Source organism: Zonotrichia albicollis, chromosome 1 (assembly GCF_047830755.1).
Source record: "Zonotrichia albicollis isolate bZonAlb1 chromosome 1, bZonAlb1.hap1, whole genome shotgun sequence".
Lineage (NCBI taxonomy): Eukaryota > Metazoa > Chordata > Aves > Passeriformes > Passerellidae > Zonotrichia > Zonotrichia albicollis.
The window spans coordinates 117,957,036-117,977,939 of NC_133819.1; the positions used below are offsets into that span (position 1 = coordinate 117,957,036).

At 36.5% G+C, this 20,904-nt stretch overlaps 1 protein-coding gene across 13 annotated transcripts in view; it reads left to right on the plus strand.

Annotated features, from left to right (window-relative positions):
* Window positions 1-20,904, plus strand: part of CHD7 (chromodomain helicase DNA binding protein 7) — a 133,636-nt gene that overhangs the window by 83,649 nt on the left and 29,083 nt on the right. For all 13 annotated transcript variants that reach the window (XM_074551381.1, XM_074551375.1, XM_074551363.1 and 10 more), the window contains 10 exons: window positions 3,064-3,201; window positions 4,284-4,349; window positions 9,233-9,288; window positions 10,672-10,786; window positions 12,146-12,229; window positions 13,208-13,345; window positions 13,442-13,563; window positions 14,000-14,243; window positions 18,833-19,009; window positions 20,333-20,476. In XM_074551381.1, the coding sequence (XP_074407482.1) occupies window positions 3,064-3,201; window positions 4,284-4,349; window positions 9,233-9,288; window positions 10,672-10,786; window positions 12,146-12,229; window positions 13,208-13,345; window positions 13,442-13,563; window positions 14,000-14,243; window positions 18,833-19,009; window positions 20,333-20,476 (1,284 nt within the window). The remainder of the gene's footprint in view (window positions 1-3,063; window positions 3,202-4,283; window positions 4,350-9,232; window positions 9,289-10,671; window positions 10,787-12,145; window positions 12,230-13,207; window positions 13,346-13,441; window positions 13,564-13,999; window positions 14,244-18,832; window positions 19,010-20,332; window positions 20,477-20,904) is intronic.

Genomic DNA, 20,904 nt, shown 5'->3' on the forward strand with positions numbered 1-20,904 from the left:
TGATTGCAGTTATGGTGCTGAATGTTCTGTTCTCTAGACTTAATGTACTATTACAAGGCCTTGCTTATAAGCTTGGTGATTATTCTTGCATTGGCTTTGCAAACCTTCTGAAACCACAAATGAGACATGACAGGGCAGAGTGTTGGAAACATGCATGTCAAGCACTTGTAGCTACACTGCTTTAGTGGATAAGAGGCTTTTTCTGCAAGGTTCACATTGATTAATTTCTCTTGACCACTGCACACCTATCACCTTCTGTCCAACCTTTGTTTCACGTAAGCAGATCTGGAAATAGAGTCGCACAAGTTTTGTGTGCTCTGTCATTTGGCATGTTAAGAAGTGGACAGCTCCTGGCTTGCTTCTGCTGGCAGTGTTTAGAGTGGGCACTGAAAATAAGAATCCCCTCATGAAGAGGTAGAGGCAAATTGTGGTGGGGAAAGTATAAGACTCCTGTGTAGTCATACCAGTGTACATGAAATCCACTGCATTTGTCCTTTGCACATCAGGTTGTGGGTGGATTGCTTTTGCTTATGAGAGATATTCAGACCAATGATCAATTGGGAATGGTCAGAATAGCCTGGTGAAGGCTTTGGCAAACAGTTGTCCTACAAAAACATGGTTTATGCCCTTCCTCCCACTATTTTCAAGAAGAATATAGTAAATAATGAAATGTGAGCAATCTAGTATATTCTAGTTAAAAACAAAAGAAGCAGTATGAGAGCGTGTTCTTCCTGACTCCTTCAGACTGTGTATTCTGAATAAGAGAAGTTGAGTTAAACCATGAAGATATTAAAGTGTTTGAAGAATTGAGTTTTCTGTTCTGTGCTGCAAATCTCTGCCAGCCTGATTGAAGACACTGGCAAAAGATGAAGAAACTTGAGGGCTTCAGAGGGTTTTTTTGGGTTAGTTTGTAAGTGATTATATTCCATTTACAGTTCAATATTTCTGCATGGTTTGCTTGTTTTCAGTTTAATGGAACAAAAACTTATGTTTTGTCAAACACAATTGGGTGATAAACCTGATGTTTGATTTTTTTTATTTTTAATTTTTTTTGTAAATCGAAGTGCTAGGGCACTTGCATCACTTTTTAATTAAATGTAGCAAAGTATTTCAGGAAATTTTCTGTTTTCTTAGTACTATCTTGCACTGTGCATGCTATAATGCACTTCTTTGCATGAACTTAGGAAAGGGTTCCAACCATGTTTGCTGGGACAGCTACAGTTAATAAACTTTTTACATATTTCTCAACTGAGATTGATGTTACTCAGTTGTCCAAGACACAGTTGCATTCTTAGTGTTAAATCCTGAGCCTTCTGTGGAGATATTATGTAGTAATGCACAGTGATGCATTGTTTTGTTTAAAGAGCAGAAATACTTGTGTGTTATGCAGGTTTTTTATATTCCATGATCAAACCTATTACTCACCTTCCTACCTGTAGATCAGTTAATGAGTTAATCTGGTGCAGGTAAATACATGCACAGTTTCTGTCAACAGCGCATAACAATTGCAAAACCACATTGAATGTAAGAGGAAACAGGAAGTTCATCAAGTCGAAAAAATATCAAATAAAGGCTACCATTATGCTTCAGGTATTCTTTCTGTTAGGGAAATGGAAGAAGAGATTTTTGGCACCAAAACTAATGGTAAGACTTACCTACAGAGTCAGAAGAAAATTGGTATTTTCCCATCAGTGATCATGTAAATCAAGATGCAAATTTTTCAAGTGTTACTATTTTGAAGTATAAAAATATTGTTTTCTGGAAACCCCCATAAGTTACTGCATTAAAGGTAGAAGTCACGTCACCATTGTTTAAAAGGGTGATGTAAGCTTAACCTTTGCTCAAAATTTTCATTTTCAGTTAAATAAATAATTTCTATTTTTGTGAAGTGCACCAAGTATTTATGCTTTAAAAAGAATGATTAGTTATCTAAAAGTAAGTATTTGACTTTGTCTGTGTATATTGAGAGACTCAGGTGTGTAAGTCTGTTAAACAAGCTACATAAGTATTTGCATGTATCAGTGAAGATGTGCAGTGGCTGAGAAAGATGTATAAATAAGTAGTGTTAAATATATAAATATGTAGTGTATCAAGTCATTAAGATGGGTTTTTTTTAACATTTGATAGTCAACATAATTTTAATGTACACATTGCTCCATTAAGATATTTGAAGCTCAGTTGACAGTTTTCTTCAGCAACATATCCTTACAGCTTTTCAAATGTATAACTTGATGCAGACTGTCTGGGAAGTTGAATTTTATTGTTGTAAAAGCAATACCCATCAAGTTGCAAATTCTGTCAAATGCATGTTTCTGTATTTTACAGGTTGTTTTGTGTAATATTGCTAAAACTTTATCTCATCCTTGTGGTGAGGGTATGGGAGCACAGAAATCATGTTTTCAGTTTGGGGTGGTTCAGGTTTTCCATTCTCCTCTGTTAGTTTGGGGTCTTTTCCCATGCTGTGCTGCAGGATGCTTTTCTGAACAGTGCTGGGTCAGTGAAGTGAGGAAATCGTATTTCATTGTGTTTCCCCTACAAGATAATCCCTGTACACTGGGTGGATGGGGTGAGGAAGAAAGTGTGTTGTCACTGCTTAGCAACACAGTGGGCCATGCTGTGGAAAGGTGGTGTTTGGCTCCTGCATTGGCCATCTGTCAAAGTTTGTTACAGATGTGAATGGAGAGGTGTAGCTTCTTGGGTTTTAATTGCTTTCTGAGATAGGCTTCCTAATTTTTTCAGGTTGTTTTAGTAATGTTAAAAAAAGTGAAAAAATGCCCTCCCACTTTCCAACTTGGAACAAGCATAAAGTCAATTTTTATTTGTGGTTGATTTTTTGTTTCATTTTAGGTTTCTGTTGTTTTTTGCTTACAGAATTTAAAAACAGCTAACAGGCAGGAGTTCAGAATGGTAGTGTCCTGGGTCCACTCTTTCTGCCAGGGTGTTGTAGAAATTATAGCATTTCCTGCACACTAATGTATTTGAGACACACAGAGAAGTTTTCTTGGTTATTCTGCTTCTCATCAACTTTGTTTCTCATGAAAAATATGAATTCTTTCTGTTCAGAAACGACGCTCCAGCAGGCAGGTGAAGAGGAAGCGTTATACTGAAGACCTGGAGTTCAAGATTTCAGATGAGGAGGCTGATGATGCTGATGCTGCTGGAAGAGACTCTCCTTCAAATACTTCTCAGTCAGAGCAACAGGTCAGATATGAATAGGCTGGAAAGGTGGCCATAACTGCAGCATTCAGAGATCAAATATGGGCCCTTTTCCTGAATGGTATTCAGGATTGTATATGTGATTGATAGAATGTGCCAGAAGGCATTGGTTTTTACATTCTTAAAGAATATATCAACTCATGGCTTTGTTTGCAAGCTGATGATATACAGCTTGAAAGTTCAAGCTAAGTTCTTTGAAATTAGTGGTCCCTAGCTCTAGGAAACCAAAACTGTACTGCTAGAAATCTAGAATGTACTTCTTTGAATTCAGTGATCTGGCTTCTGTGACTTTAATAAACCACTCAAGCTTGTCCCCTGCTGCTAGGCACCATAAGAACTCCTTTATGAAATTACTGCCTTGTAGTACCCAGCAGGGTACACTTTATTCTCTGTGCAATGTAAATGATGGATAAAATAGTTTGAATAAGATGAGGGGTAATAGTGTAGGAATGACTGTTGTAACAATCTCATTGTTTTGTAGTGCTTTTTCAAAGAACTACTTCATTTAACTGATGACCTATTGGAGAATATATCCATGTTCTTTGGTATTTCATTTGGCAATTTGTTAAGCCTTGTGAAATATTGTATGTGATCTCCATTGTTAATTGTGTCTTCTCAGAAGGACAGTTGGGATGGTTTGCCTCCCATCGCAATAGTGAATTAATGTAATAGAGAATTGCAGGCAGTTTTGAGAGCGATCGTGTCGACACCTGCACTGCCAGCTAGAGCGTCTGAACATCATCTGCTGTTTAGACTGTATGGTGCTGAAAGCATTTTAGGACAGGGGAACTGCTCATGTTGTTATATCTGTTTATCTGTGCACATCAGCCTTCTTAACTGAGGGAGCTGGAGTTGCACTAGGTCTTACAAATGGGCTTAAACAAGTATCCTTCAGTCGTTTATTATGGTATAAAATCTCTTTGAATCCTCAAAGTTCTCATGCTAGGGGGAAAATGTCCTCTTGGTATTAAGCTTCTGTTACAAAAATTATTTTAGAGTTTTTCTAACAAATGAAGTCTTTAACGAAGATGCACTCCTGTAACTCTTGTATGCTGTTTATGATGTAGGAATCTGCTGATGCTGAAGGTCCTATTGTGGAGAAAATCATGAGTAGCCGTTTAGTCAAGAAAAAGGTAAAACATTTTTCTTCCCCTCATACTTTAAATAGGCTTAGCATATTTCTTCTGAAGCCCTTACTCAATTCTTAAAATGCCTTGGATATTCCCAATTAAAAAACTGTTCTGTTGAACAGAGGAGGTTCCCTGAAAGTGTATTCAGATGGTATGCAACATGTTTTTCAGTAGACATACACAAAACAGATTGTTTAATCTTTTACTTGTGTCTTGCTTTTTTTGGATAAAAAATTTGAGTTTTGCAAATATACATGCTTGAATGAAATCTGTGGTGGTCTTCACTTCAGAGTGATATTCCATAGGGGTTTGAGGAATGAGAGAACTAAAAAACCCTTGCCCATAATTTTTGCATCTTTTGATGGCAGTTGTGCTTAGCAGCTGAAAAAATTTACATGTTTACATTTACTTGTTCAAGTATGATGCGTATACAGGTGATGAATATTTTCCTTGTCACTATGCTAAGATGGTGAAAGAAACACTCAAGTTCAGTGTGGCTCCCTTATAATTCTGCCCTGCCTCCTAGTTAAGTTCTTATTTTGCTTACAGATTTTTCTGATCTGCTTCTCAACTTGATTGGCCTTTGCACTTCCAAAGTATTAGACCTCTGAGAAGGAAGTAGAAAAGAATTTATTCCAAAATGGGCATGATTATATTTATAGACTCTTTTGTGTAGCTAATTCTCTGACTTTTGTACTACAGTTGGGCAGAAAACTGTCTGACTTAGACTGATACAGCATCATGTTGATCATTGCTAAACAGCAATTCATCTTTACCTCAGTGTTAATTTTCAAATTGGAGAAAGGAAATTTGCCTTTATTAATGGATTTCTTTTTTTCACTGTTCTGGTGGTTTGGGGTTTGTGTTTGGATTTTTGTTTGGTTTTCTTGGGCAAGATAGGGTGTGTGTGTTCAATTTTATTACTACTGTCCTAACATAATTAACAATTCTGTAAACCTACATTCATTTTAATGTCACGAGTTCCTGTGATTCAGTCTGTCCTGTTTATGCATCTTCCAGCATAAGCTTCTAAGGCTTTTTAGAGTGTTTTTTCTCTTCATTTTTTTAAGTCTGGATCTGTGTTTTGTGTTTCAAATCATAGGCTTATTTTTCAGATAAACTTCAGGCAATATAAAGTGAGTATTTACTTGTCCTGATGGTCTGCTAGGCAGGAGAGGAGGATGTGGTCCTTTCATAAATGTCTTTACAGGGGAAGCTGTTTTTCACCAATTATTCTTCCCTTCTTCCTCTCTCCTGCAAACAAAGGTGTGATTACTCATGGGGAGTGTGTATTTTGCTGCAGTTTGTGGGAAGTAGTTGGTCTGCTGCCTACATGTCTTTGATTGCAAGCTCTGCTGGAGGCAAGCTCTATTTTGAGCTTTTTCTTTAATGTTTTTTATGGATTGTATTTGCAGGTTTGAGGGGTGTCTCTTCTTTCCCTGCTCTTCTCCAAATTTCAAAAAAAAAATGGATTTCAGGATGTTAATATTTAACATCTGAAGTATCCAACTGTGCTTTTATTAAAGGTCTTTTACACTCTTACTAACGTCATCAAAACCCTGGTTGTTAGATTACTAATCAAAGTAAAATTGCTGCGATCAGGACCAGTGCATAAAATAAACACGAGGAGAGGCTTCACTAGGAAACCTTTCAGTGGATTAGGTTGTAACAAAGATGTTGCATTCAAGTAAAGGACATTAGATAATGAGTATGCTTTTGGAGCAGTATTCTTATCATAAAATCATGCTGGTTTTCTGAGAAATAGCCTTAGTCTAGCTCTGGAGTTACCAGATAAGATGCAGCACTCTACTTGCAGCCATTTTTGAGACGTACAGAGTAAAAGGTAGAGCTGAGTTCCTGTTTGAAGTAAAAAAGATGGTGTTTTTCAGTTATTCCTAATGTGGAATGTTGAATTCCCTTGAATACTCCTTCTTCTTGTGGAAAGCATGAAGTGTGTGTATCACTCTCTTTCCAAACCTGATGAGTTTGAATGTTGAAATTTTTCATTCAGTCCCCTTTGAATTCCTGCTTCTTAACTTTGAAAATGAATAGCTAGAAATGATTATGCTATCCAGCAGAAATAGCACATATTTTGGAAATACAGGGAGTTTGTAGAACCCTGTACTTGCATGTTAAACATGTGAATGTCGCTTTTTGCCTACTAGTACATGTGAGAATTAGAACTAATTGAAATATGTATGATACCTATATCTCTTCCTCAAATCAGTTTACAGTTTTGGGCTGTGTATCAATTGAGGTGGTTGGGTTTTGTGTGTTGCTTTACATCTGTTATTAATGAGTTCTATCTGCTCTTTTTCTGGTAGTTGATAGTAGTGGTTGTTTGGGGTGTTTTGTGGTTTGTTTTTTCTTAGGGTTGGTTGGTTGATTGGGGTTTTTTGCCTTTTTCCCCTTTTTTTTTGTCTCTACACCTGAGTGGCTTATACAACTAATTTTTGCCTTAGCAGTGTTCCTCTATCACTTCTGTGGCAATGGTATGCAAGATTATGTGCTTTTAAGTATTTGCTTGAATGAAGGGGTCATTTGTTTCTTCAATTATCTGCAGAGACTGTGAATCAGATCCTGGCCACACCTGGAAATGATAATTTGAAGTGTCTTGCATTCCCCAAGTCTGCCATGTGTTATTTTAGGATGTCTGTGTAATCAGTTTGGGGAGAATTTTGCATAAATGTTCTAGCTCACCTTTTTGCCTGGTTAATATATGTGTACAGGTAGTGAGGAGTGCACAGTGGCATCAGAGGTATAAGCTGCTGTCTCATACACCCTAAAGTGATGTACTGTCACCCTCTGCTTGGGTGCTGACAGTTGTAATTTGATTAAATTTTTGGAGGAGGGCATAAGGGCTGAATGGCAGACTAAGATTTTAAAAATATTTTTTCTTTTTGCTTAGGAGAATCTTTGATGCACTCTCATGGAACATCTAATAACATAGACCAGTTAACATTACCTATTAGACAATACAAAATTGTGTTTTACTCATGAGAGTTACAGAATTTATCAAGATGTGCATTGTAAATTATTATTATTAAGTTGGCAGCTGACAGAAAATATGTTTGACTGAAATGCTGCTGAGGGGAGTGAAGTTGGTTAATATGAAACCTCTATATAAAGGTGTTTAATGATGTTGTCATTGTAATACTGATGGATCTCAAAGGATTTTGGTTTAAGAGTAATCAAAGAGACTTGGCTGTAATACATTTTAGATAATAAAAGAAGTTAATGTCTTAAAATTAGGGTTGACTTCTTAAAGACTAATTTTGCCTCAGGGCAATGAATAGGTTCCAGTAATGTGGTCTCCAGCTTCTTTTTTCAATGCAGTTTTGATCTCTAAATATTAATATCATCTTGAGAAAGGGTCTTCTGAATTTTTTGTTTTAAAAAGAATCTTGATGGTCTTCAGATTTCTTCCCTTTGCCAATGTCTTTGTGAGTGTCAGAGAATTTCTCCTGTGTTTGGGTTTAGAGGATGGTTTGGAAAGCTTATCTACTTTGATGGAAGATTCAAGATCAAGAGGTAGCACTAGGAGTCTTCTTCCATTTCTTTAGGGAGAAATAGGCAGAATCTGGTATTGTTTCTCTCTCTAGGAAGGAATACAAACAGACTGTACTGGAGTGATGTAAATGCTAAACTGAAACTCCCTTGCTACTGAGGAAGTAAAGGAATACTGTGTGAATCAGGGACTGGGAATGCATGAACTTCACTGTGCTAGAACACAGTTTAATGCAGCTGCTACTGTTGTTCTTTAATTGCACTGCTGTGGAGGTGAAACCTAGCCAGCAACTAAAAATGACAGTTCAAGTTTCAGAGTAGTCCCTCTTGTGTGTATGTGTTTGTATGTATTTTAAATATATGTAGGAAAATACAAAAGTTGTTGATTTATGCAGCAGTCAACAGTTTTGCCTGTTTAATGCTGCATACACAGTATTTATTACAGATGATGTTGTCCCTGATGAAATGTTTGAACCAGAAAATGCTGCTCTGTTTAAAACTTTCCTAAAGTTCATTAGTAAAAACAAACAGTTAATGTTGTGACATAATCTGAATTCTAAATGTGTGCCTGGTGCACTGTCCTTAGTTTGTCCTGTGGCTGGGTTAAGGAGCAATTCAACAAAGTATTACATGCCATATGTTATGCAATACTTTGGCACCAGGGATAAGTTAAGGGTAGCTCAACTCTTAGCACTGAATGCCCTTGGTTTTGCTGGTTTGTGTCACAACTTTAACCTTGCTTTAAATGTAGTTTTTGGGTGTTAATTTAATTTGGCTGCTCTGTATGTGAGACATGTTGCCTGAGTGAATTTAATTGCACCATTGAGTAAAACTAAAGCCATGAACACTGATGCACTACAATTCTAGCAGAGGTATAAGGTTTAGTTTTATATGGCTTCTTGTTTGGAGTTATTAACTATATGGAGGAATAAACCCCCTTTAAAACTCTTTTTTAAAACATTACAAAACCCACAATGTAAAGTTGCCATGAGCCAGCCAAAAATAATACATATGGCATTCAGGAGTGCAGTTGCTAATTGGCTGCTGCCTGAGAAAATGGTACACTTGGCTTCTACTTAACACTGTGGGTTTGGCAGAAAGCCAGATTTGGGGTGAGGTTGTGAATGAAGCTGCATGTGGTTAGGGAGGTGTTCAAATGATTCATGTCTTGGAAGTTGTAGTAAGCAGTGCAGTATGTACTTGGGTAAGCAGCTGGAGGAAGCTCCTCACCCATGTCCGCCCCCACAAACCTTTTCCTACACCTCCACTTGTGTCTCTGTGTGGGGACCATAGTCCATATCTCAGACAGTTTTTAAATAGTTTAATAAGTTGGGCTATTTAGAGATTTAATTCATGTTTCAACATTTCTTTTCTTTTAGACGGAGAACGGAGAGGAAGTAGAAGTAGAGGAATTCTATGTAAAGTATAAAAACTTGTAAGTAAAGTTATGGGTTTGATTGCTATCCTTAAGTTCATATAACTTCCAAATAGCATTCAAAACTGGTTTTGTAACTGATACAAATTATTATCAAAATTTAAGCATATCTAATGTTTAATCCAAAACCGTGAATAATAAACAGGGGAATACCTTACATTGGTGGTACAGGGTTTGATAGTGTTGTTTCAATTTGTGTTCTCTCCAAAAAATTAAATCCACAGGTTAAATTGCTCTGCTATTAAATACTTAAAGACTCATTATGCATGCAGACTCATGAGCACACACCTGTGCTGTTGTAGGTCTAACTGCAAGTGTAGAGTGTGTGCAAACTACTCAAACATAACCCTTGATGTTGTATCAAAAACAAGATTTATGTTGAACAAAATGTCTAAGATAACAAACAAATGAGATGGCTTTCAGCATTCCAGCAGATTGTTACCCCTCCTTGAAAGGAATGTAATTGTGGTGAGAGCAGCATGTTGTTTTGCTTCTGGACTCTAAAACTGCAATGCAATCAGTATTTAAAATAAAACACTTCATAACTGGATAAGCTCACTTTTCTTGTAGGAAAATAGCACACCTTGTGTATTTTTGCCAAATTTTCTGTCTGAGAGACAGAAATCTGCTTTAAGGGTGCTTGTGTCAGCTAACTGCATGTAGTTGACTTCACTTTAAATATCCTGTCATTTTTGTATCCTTTGCACTATATTGTTGATTGTATAATGTTGAATTGCTTAATTATGCTTTATTTAGTTTTATTACATAGACATAATTTTTGTGTTAACTGTGCTGTCTTAGCACTAGAGCTTTTGACAGACTAAATTTATGGAGTGGGACAAGTCACTTTGGCAGAGATACTGTTCTTTCTATGTTGCATTTACAAGGGGGTTTTCTTTTCTCTCTGTCAGTCTTGAAAGACTCACAAGTAATTTTGAGTTACAATGCTGTTCTCACAAAAAAATTATATAGGATGGTAGTACTTAAAATATTTGCATCTTTTTATTAACTTATGAAAATCCTACTCTTTGCAAGAATATGATATTAAATAGTGACTTTAGCATAAGTGTCTTGTATAGTAATTATGTTTTAAATATGTCCAATAAAAATCATTCTAGTTTTGTGCCAAATTAAGTATAGAGGGTATGTATTCAAATTTTGAGTGGGAGTTGTTTCTATTTCCTGACAAGTTTCTCTATTAGTAAGTATAATTACTTTCAGTAAAGATGATTGGTTAATAACCTCTGTGGTAAAGAAGATAGTGTCACGTTTTCCAAGCATAGCACCACGACATGCTGGAAAGACCTACTTGTACTAGTGGAATAAATCAGGAGTGCAATGGAAGCAGAGTTTTGAGTAAGATTTTTCTGTTTCATCTTCTAGTTCTTACCTTCACTGTCAGTGGGCATCTGTGGAAGAGCTGGACAAAGACAAGAGAATTCAGCAGAAGATTAAGCGGTTTAAGGCAAAACAGGGCCAGAATAAATTCCTTTCTGAAGTACGATTTTTTTTTTTTGGTTTGTTTCTTTTTGGTGTTTAAGGAATATTCTTAGGAATTCTTGTTCCATATTCAAGCATTACAATTTGGATAACTCTGTGATATATCAGTAGCACCTATTCTGGTATAAAGCATTCTGGATGCAAGTCTTGCAAGTTTATGAAATTCATCTGTCCTGATTGTATGCTTTTTCCTGTAGTTTTGGTTGGGTTTTTTTTCCTTGAAGTGAGTGGCTAGTTATTAGCCTTGTAAGCCTGACTGAATCAGTACCATGTCTTTTTTTCTCAGGAGCTGATTATGCCAGAAGAAATGCATGCTTTTTTTCTATGTTATGGACTGCTGCTCACTAGGGATTCAAAGCTTTTTATCATCAATTTAATTTCACTTAGAGCCATAAGCAGAAATGTGGCAGGGGTCCTGTCAATAAAAGACCAGATCTGCTGATTTGTGTCTCTGAAAGATTACCTTTTAGAAAAATGCTGTCTTTTAAGAAAAAAAAATAGTCTTCATGAGCTACTCTGTTTATTTATTTATATTTATTTTTACTGTATCATTCAAGCTGAAACAAAAAACCTGTTGCAAATTGAAAACTTCCACCTGTTCTAAGTGAAGATAGCTGGAATTGTTTCCTTTTTCTCTTTTTAATATATTTCCAAACGGATCACAAGTTACTGTAAATATTTGGAATTTGTCATTGTTTCAGAAAAAGCTCTTAAAATATACCGTTTTTAGTCCTTTTGTCTGTCTCTTTGGTTGAAGTGGATCTTAAAACTCAAAATGAAATGCAATGCTTTAGTATGGCAGAGAATCCTATAAGTTGTTTAAGGCATAGGAACAAACCTGACAAATTGTGATTTTTAGAGAAACTGTGTATCCATGCATTGTGTTTTCTCTGCTTTTGAAATAATAATCTTTAAATCTTGCTTGTAAAGCGTTAGACAATTCCTGTAGTTAAAATAATCCAAAGGCACTTAGAGTACAAGGCTCTAATTTCTTTATTGCAAGCTGTAGTTTTCAAGAATGCTAAATGCATTGCATGCCATAAGCCTTTTCGATTGCTCATTAGTGAATTGTAATTTCACACTTCATTTAAAATATTCTTAAACATTCTCTCACAGTAAAAGGTTTCACACAGTAATTAAGAGGCCCAGTTAACAAAGTCTGAGAAGTCTGATTCCCTCACGGGGAATGATCTTGCTGAATTGTAGCATTTCAATTAACATGTTGAAGTTTGCCAAATATAAATTCTGTGTCACCGTGACCCAAAATATTATTGCCTGGTGAAATATATAATCATTTTTCCTCTCAGGAAGGGCTAATAGAGATGTCTTTTATATTTTTGCCTCTCTCCTTGAACAGATTGATGATGAACTTTTTAATCCAGATTATGTGGAAGTTGATCGAATCATGGATTTTTCACGTAGCACAGATGATAATGGAGAGGTAAACAAAACTTTGTTTAGTGCATCTCTAGTCATACAGACATTGTGTTTAGAATTTCTTGTTTAAATTCTATATATTAATATTATTATTAATATCTAATATATTGATTAGACTTTATTTAACATTTACAGAAACTACCACAATATATATGTATAAAAAGTAGGAACATGTTTGAGAAAACATTGGCTAATGTAGCAGTTTCCCTTAAATAAAGGAGGTTAAGTGAGAATTCCAAACTTTTTAATAAGTTACCTTTTTTTTTAAGAAAAGCACACAAAGCCGCCAACCAAAAGGCAAGAACAGCGAAGAAGTTATTTAATATTGTAGATATATTGAAGATATTTATTATTGTGGAAATAGGATGTTCATGCATGTAATGCAGAATTTAAATGAAAATTGCAAGGAAGAGTCTTAGCTAAATGTCATAATGGTTTAGACTACCTGTTACAGAAGAAGTCCTGAACTCACCATTTCTCTATTTTTAATGGCTTGTTCTGCAAAGAGGATGATTTTGTCTTCCAGCAGATTCCTTTTTGGTCCTGGGAGAATAGGAAGCTTCACTGGCAGTGTCTGTTTCCATGTTACTCTGTCAGTGAATGGTGACTTGGTTGACTTGTCTGTTACAAAGTTTCTGATGACGCTGATAAACCAGTCGATTTTTAAATATGTAGTAAAGCATAGAATTGTAAGGGCTGAAATGGGAATATGGTTTTGCTTCTAAATTTTAGTCCAACCTTACTGATTTCAAATGTGTTCTGCTCATTTTGCTGGTAAGCCTGCATTCTCCAGGTTCTCAATTTACTTGGTTAGGTTGTCAAGGTGTCAGCCTTCTGTTTGCTTATCCTTCTGGCTGAATCAGGCATGCAAGTCTGATCAAGCTTTTTGAATTTCATCTAGCCTGCAGATCTCCTGTAAGAAAGGGTACACACTTTTATTCTTTCTGTATTGTGAGATAATGTAATTTTTGTCTTAACACAGCCTGTCACGCATTATCTGGTGAAGTGGTGTTCGCTTCCTTACGAGGACAGCACTTGGGAGCTCAAGCAAGACATCGACCAAGCCAAGATCGAAGAATTTGAGAAACTGATGTCTAGGGAGCCAGAAATGGAGCGTGTGGTAAGAATTGGCTCTATATGGAAGATTTTATTTGAAAATAGTAAAGTAATGTGGTCTTTTAGAAACCACTAATGGGATTTGCTGTATTTGAAACAGGAGCGACCTCCTGCCGATGACTGGAAGAAATCGGAGAGTTCCAGGGAGTATAAAAACAATAACAAACTCAGGGAATACCAGTTGGAGGGAGTAAACTGGCTTCTTTTCAATTGGTACAACACGTACGTAAAACATAGCTTACTGCTGAATCCTGCTTTGGAAAAGCTTTTATAGCTTATTTAAAATAGCAGTCTTTTAAAGTAACCTGCTAAAGTGAGATTTTAGAATCATTTACATGTCTCATTTTTTGCTGCAGTAGTCATATACAAACTAATTTGGGGTGGAACATGAATATTTCAGATAGATTCTTGTGACAAGTGCTTTGGGTTCATGCATGTCCCTGCTGCTCCTTCCTCCCCCTTGTGAACTTGAGAGGTAGATAGAAGGGATGTATGCATGCTGACTGCCTCACAAATCATAACATTTATTTAAAATGCAAAATGTTATGATGCCTTTTCATTCTAGAAATATCTGGTTTGTTCAGGTTATTGCCTTACTGATTTTCTATGTTTTAAGTTGGGAATAAATAATTCAGCCAGTTTTTATTCTTGTTTTCAGACGAAACTGCATTTTAGCAGATGAAATGGGGTTGGGAAAGACTATCCAGTCCATTACGTTTCTCTATGAGATATATTTGAAAGGAATCCATGGTCCTTTCTTGGTTATTGCACCATTGTCCACAATTCCCAACTGGGAAAGGGAGTTCCGCACCTGGACAGAGTTGAATGTGGTTGTGTATCATGGGAGTCAGGCGAGCCGGCGGACCATTCAGTTGTATGAAATGTATTTCAAAGATCCACAGGTAAAAGCTCTTCACCTTTCTTTTTCTCTTTTTTTGTATATGCTTTACAGTTGTTTATTAGTTTAAGCATCAATTAGTTTTTCAGTACTCTGGTATATTAGGTTTCAGTTAGAAATACAGATGCATGTTATAAGAATGCTTTTTAATAGTGAGCAGTATCTCTCTTGGAATAAAGGGGCACCATGAAATGGTGCAACTTTTGTTTAGAGTTTCCTTCTTTCATGCAAGGTTTTTGTTATTTTGTGTTTCTGAGGGGAGCTGGCAGAAGAGCTTCTTAATGGAGAAACTCCTTTAAGTGGAACTAAGCTTAAAAATCAATCTTTGCCTACCATTCCAGGAAAGACCTGCTTGCAGAAATTAAACTTGTCAATGCCTCTTTATCAAATTTTGTAAGTCAGATATATGTTGAATGTGTATTACTGCGCTTAGATTGAATAGTTGTGAGTGAAGGAAAGCAGAAATTAACTAGGGGTAGAAACAGAAAACAGAAGCTAAGAGGAGCAGCAGAACCCTACTCCTAAGTGCATGGCTTTTCCCAGAGTAAACAGAATTAAGGGAAATAAAATGTGCATACACTGAATGTTATTGCAGAACAATAAAATATGCCTCCTATAAGAGAGAAAAAGGGTAGAAGTTCAACCTGTGGAGTACAATTTTCAACTGAGCTTTAAAAAGTGATAGTGGTGAATTCATACATTTAGATTTTCTTTAAAGCATTTTATTTTACACCACTGGACATTTTGATTAATAAACTAGAAGGATATAAAATCAATATGGCACACATCAAGTGGATTTAAAACTGGCTAGCTGATATTTCTTGATGTAATTGTTAATGAGAAGTGATTTGCATTTCCAGCATAGTTCTTCAGGGATTGGTTCATGTCCATGAGCTATATAACTTACCAATGACCTGAAAGAAAACATAAAATCATTACTGAGGAAGTTTTCGACTGACACAAAGATGTGGAGAGTGGTAAATGATTAAGACAGTTCATGGATACAGAGTAAGCTATATTACTTAATAAATTGGATCCAATCTAGCAATAGTCAGAATAGCTAAATGCAGGGCTGTCTGTGGACAAGGCATGAAGATGATTCTTACCACAGGGAGAGCTCAGCTCTGGGAAGGCTGTAAGACAAAAGCAGACCTTTTTTTGTCATGGCACGTGAGCAATTAAACCACTGTGACACCATGGTTAAAAGGGCTGGTGTAGTGCAAGTGCATGGGAGCAAACAAATCTTTAATATAAAGAAGAGAAAAGCCTTCTCCTCTGTCAGTGATGTGATCAGTGGTCCAATTCTGCTTAGTGCTCACTTCATACCCTCAAAGTGTGTTGAAAAACCGGAGTCTTAGAGCAAAGCTATAAGAGAGATTGAACGATAAAAAATATGCTTTTACAGGTAAAAAACTGATTAAAAACTGTTCTGAAGGTGATGTCTGTGGCACAACTTGACATGCCATTAGGGCAAACAGAAAGAAGTATGTATTTAAACATATGAGAGAAACGCATAGTAATTTACATTAGTTACAGCTGTGTGGTCTAGAAAATGACTGTTTTCTCAGCAATTTATCAAAGAAACTTTTAAATGAAAATCATATCTGCATTTGTTGAAGATTTATTTGAGTAACAGTTGCTTTATTGAGGTCTGGTGCGCCAGAGAAGCTGTGTATGTCCCAGTCCACAGCAGGAGTGCTGGAGCTAGATGATCTTTAAGGTCTCAATCCAGGCCATTCTATTAATTTCTAATATTCTTTATGATAATTCTCACATTTAGCTTCTTACCTAGATGTATAATACACAAATGAAGTAGGATTGAAATCAATTTTTCTGATTTTAAAATAATTTCTTAGCAGAGATCGATATTTTATATCATTTCAAAATTTGGGTTTGTACAAGTACTGTCTCTGCTGAATAGTTTGCTGTGTTAAAAATCATGTTTGTTTGCTATTTGAGTGGTGCTTGTTCTCAGCATGTTCTTCCCCTTAACAGTTACTTAGCATGAAGCCTGAAGGAATGTCATCTGAAAAATCCCACTTATTTTGCAAATTCTTAGTTATTTTGGCAATGTTGTTTCATTGATTTAACGGTCACTAAAGGGATCTACAGCAAGATGCAGCAGAAAGTTTTGTTCCCCCATTGTCATGTTCTTAACTCAATTCTTGCCATGAGCATGGCAGTTATTTTACCCCATAGTGAGTAATGACAAAGCACTCATGGCACAGAAAAATGAATGATTTTTTGCTGGCTTTGCTCCCTGAACTGTCTTAAGAGTTGAATCAGACAATTACTGCATTTAGAGATAAAGGAGAAATGGAAAGAACTCATCCTTTTGGTGGCAGCTAGCTTAGATGTGTCACAAAATCACCTTCTGTGTTTCATTCTTTGTAAGAGTGTCAGCTGTGAAACACATGGTGGAAACCAAAAACAGGGAAAAAAATCTCTTCATGTTCTGAAAAAGAGTCCCCATGTAGTGTTCACTCTGTCATTCTCCAAAGTACCATCACTGGGAATAAGATGGGAGACAAAAAGGGAGCAAAAGAAGACATGATTTAGCAGCATAATTTCTAGTTCCCTTGCCAGACACATCAACCCGGATATCAGGCATCTTTGGCTTTTTAGGTCTTATTATGAAAAGAGGCTTCTCAATCTGAGCTGTTTCTCAAAAAGACAATTGAACATTGAGAGTGTGTGAGTGGCTTTTGAAGGGCAGTAACAACAGAGAGTGTGCATAAGAAGCACCTACCCTATGTCCATTAGTGGGATTTTTCAGGGTCAGCCCCAGTTACTAGAGTCAAGTTGTTGTGAAATGCTAAAGAGTAGTCAATAATAAAATAAGTTTCTGCAGTGGTGTGACTTCATCAGCAAGGAAGGACCTGGTGTTATCAGAGACATTCTGCTGTGAGGTTCACATAGAGAAGCTTGTTCTGGTGTTCCTGAGCAATATAACTGAAAGCTCTTCCTAGGGGCCCTTCCCTGGTTGGAATATCAAACAAACCATGTGCTTTTTCTGTATTACCCCACCTCTGAGAAGGAGTTCTGCTTTGAGATTACAAAACCTGTATGTGCCAAATACAGCTAATGACGGAGACTTGGAAAAGAGCTGACTTGGTTTGTGGTGGAAATTTACTTGGCTCGTGAAAAGGTTACTGCATTTCAGTTTGCTGGCTTTCAAAGCTGCCCACTTAGTGTATCTTCATCTGCTGTTTGTTAAGTAACAGCTTTTTTTGCCCCTAACAAGATAAATATTTCTGGACTATGCCATGAGAAAGCATTGTTGGGCAGGTCATTACTCTCTCTGAAATGCTCTTGATTTGAGTAGGCAGATTTAATGATGAGTTCAGGATATCAGGTTTTCAATAATTTCATTGAGTCAGTAGTCAGTTCTGATCCCCATGGTTTGGAGAGGATTCTATGCAGGTCACTTATAAAAGGATTCAGTCTTGCACAGGTCTAAGGGAAGAAATGGTCACCTTACTGTAAAATATGTGTTTCTTTTGAAATGTATTCAATATACAACCCATGACAGAGTCCTTTGAAAATGTGGAATAGCTTTGAACTTGTGTAATGCTCATCCTTACAGAGACAGTTTTTCTGCACAGACCCAGTGACACTGGAGGTACCAAATTACATTTTTCTTTGAACAGCATTGGGAAGAAGCTTAGCATAATGTCAGAAAGATGCTCATTTCGTGTTCCTGAATAAAGTTTATTCAGGTTTTTTTTAAAACAGTCTTTATATCAGTGCTGAAAATAAGACTGAACTAATGAACCAGTGAATATGGTGTCAGACATCAAGTTAATTGTCCTGTTGAACTTTGCTTAACACAGACTTAGAAAAGTAGTATGGAATTGTATGCAGATACACATTCTGCAATTAGAAGCTCAGATATTTGCTTCTGCTAAAGCTGTTCACTAGAGTTGCTGTAGATTCCCCATCCCTGAAAGTGTTCAAGGCCAGATGGAACAGAGAGAGCTTTAAGCAACCTGGTCTAGTGGAAGGCATCTCTGCTCATGGCAGGGGTGTTGTTACTAGATGGCCTTCAAGGTCCCTTCCAATCCAAGCCATTCTATGAACGGTAGGTGTTTTGAATCCCGAGTGTCTATTGGGGAAAAAAAATTATAACAGTGAGCACAATATTCAAATAGTCATAAAAAGCAAACCTTAATGCACTTGTGCTGTATTTGGATTGTTTGGGAGGACCTTCATGTACCTTCAATTCAAGTAAAAAGAGAATTTTCTTGATGAAGTCTGAAAACCTTATTTCAATATTGCAGCAATACATTAATGCCTCAAGGCATTAGTATAATCCATACGAATTACAACTGAAATACTTGTAGAACTTCTTGGTAATCAATGTGCAGTGATACTGTAGGCCTATTTACAGGATTAAAAACAGCTATCATGAAGCCAGTAGCAAGCTTACAGAATTGTATTTCCCCATTTAGTCAGGAACAACGACTTAATTTGCTGTAAATGTCTTGTCCATTCTACTATTTTGTATTTTTAAAAAATAAAATTTGATGGTGAAACAAATTGCTTCCTTTCTTTGCCAGGGAGTTTATTTTTAACATTTGCTGTTCCTTTTAGGGTCGTGTGATAAAGGGGTCCTACAAGTTCCATGCCATTATCACAACATTTGAAATGATCTTGACTGACTGCCCAGAGCTGCGTAACATTCCATGGCGTTGCGTGGTCATTGATGAGGCCCACAGGCTGAAAAACAGGAACTGTAAGCTTTTGGAAGGACTCAAGATGATGGATCTGGTCAGTGTGAATCTCTCTTATCTTTGAGTCTTCTGTAGTTTTATTACTTCTGATTTATGGTTTAATCAAAAGTAAAATGAAAGGGTTTTTTACTCAAGTAAATCATCAGGTGTTAAGGCGAATAAGAGAATGCAGATGAGAAAGTATAAAATACCTGGAAGCATATGCATACTTTCAGTTTTGGAGTGCTGATATTTAATAAGTTTTTTCATTGATTTAGGTGTAGAATAATGTGGATTCTCCTAAGACAATAAGAATAAATTTATTCTTTCCTTTCTCTCCCTTCATGTGAGGTAATCCATAGTCACTTCTTCACATAGACATTTATTTAAAAGTGTAATGTGGTCAGGTGGCCTAATTTGGCCATGAGAGTTAAACTACTCTGCATTAATATCAGCTGTAATGTTAATTTGTTGTGTGGCCATTAGGATATTCTTTCATATTGACTAAGGAAGGGCAAGTGAGTTGGTTTCTGATGCTTGCATAAATATGTAAAAAAATAGGTGCATTAACCTCATAGAGAAAAATAAGATAATGTGACGATATTTACCTTTTAAAAGACACAATAATTACTTTGTTTTGGGCAGAATATTCTTTTAAAATGTGAGAACAATGCAGTCATGCTAAACTAATACCTGTAATTCAGTCTTTTAAAATGCTGTATACCTTTTGTTTTTCTTATTGTGGTTGCTGTTAGAGGAAAGCAGAGCTTACAGTCTTACAGACTACAGATAGAGATATGGGACTTTTCACATTAGTTCTTGTTACTCTGCTAAATTTATGTTTGGCTCTGGGCTAGTTGCTGAACCTCTCTGGGCTCCTTCTCTAAAGCTACTTTAATCTCTGCCACTCTTATGCTCTTTAGCATGTAGTAGGAAGGTAGAACTCTGCTTCAGTTTTCCTGTTAGATCCTGTGTTGATCTCCTGGCCTGAGGAGATCAGTGCACTGAGGTCAGTTGGAGGTGTGATAAATAAATGAATTTTTACTGGAAATGATGGATTAGGTTCAATGCTACTTTGCCATCTGAAGTTCATTGTACTTGTGAAAGGGATGGGACATTGTGGGCCAGTAAAATCTGTTCTTTTATCTTGGAGGACTTTTGGAGCTGCTTAAGTAGGAAAGTGTTTTTCTGGCTGTCACTGAAGGAACACCAGAGTACCAGTTAGAAATGTCCTGAGAACAGTTTTATGTAAGTAGCTGGGGGAGGGGAGAGGAAGCAAAGGTGAGACAGACATATGGTGACAAGGGGAAAGAATTTTGTGTATTTTTCCATTGGAAATTAAAGTGATGGATTCCTAGGCAACTGTTTCTTAACCTTTCAGGAGCATAAAGTGCTGCTTACTGGAACCCCTTTGCAAAACACAGTAGAAGAGCTGTTTAGCTTGCTTCACTTCTTGGAACCAGGTCGCTTTCCATCAGAAACCACATTCATGCAAGAATTTGGGGATCTTAAAACTGAAGAGCAGGTAAACTTATCTTGCACACTTACTTTCTATTTAGATACTTACTTTTCTATTTAGATATTGTGAATGTATCCATTTTATTGTATATGAACTTCATTACTTGCTTTTTAAAATAATACCTATTTTTTTCCTGCAATACATGGTGGGTTTATCCTTTTTTTTTTTTTCTTTCTTTGTTTATTTTCATTTAGTTGAGGGTTTTCTGCTTTTGGTCAAAAGTAATTCTGCCTTTTCACTGTTCTGGGCTTTTTTTTGGGTTTTTTTTAGTCCTTTGTCCATTGGTCTTGCAGAAACTGGAGGACATTCCTTTTATTAAAATGTAGTGTTTAAAAAATAGAGGTGGGGTGTCTTGTAATGGTTTCTGGATGAAAATACTTCTATGAGAATTAACTTGTCAGTTGACATTCTTCCTTAAGCATCAGAGTGAAGGG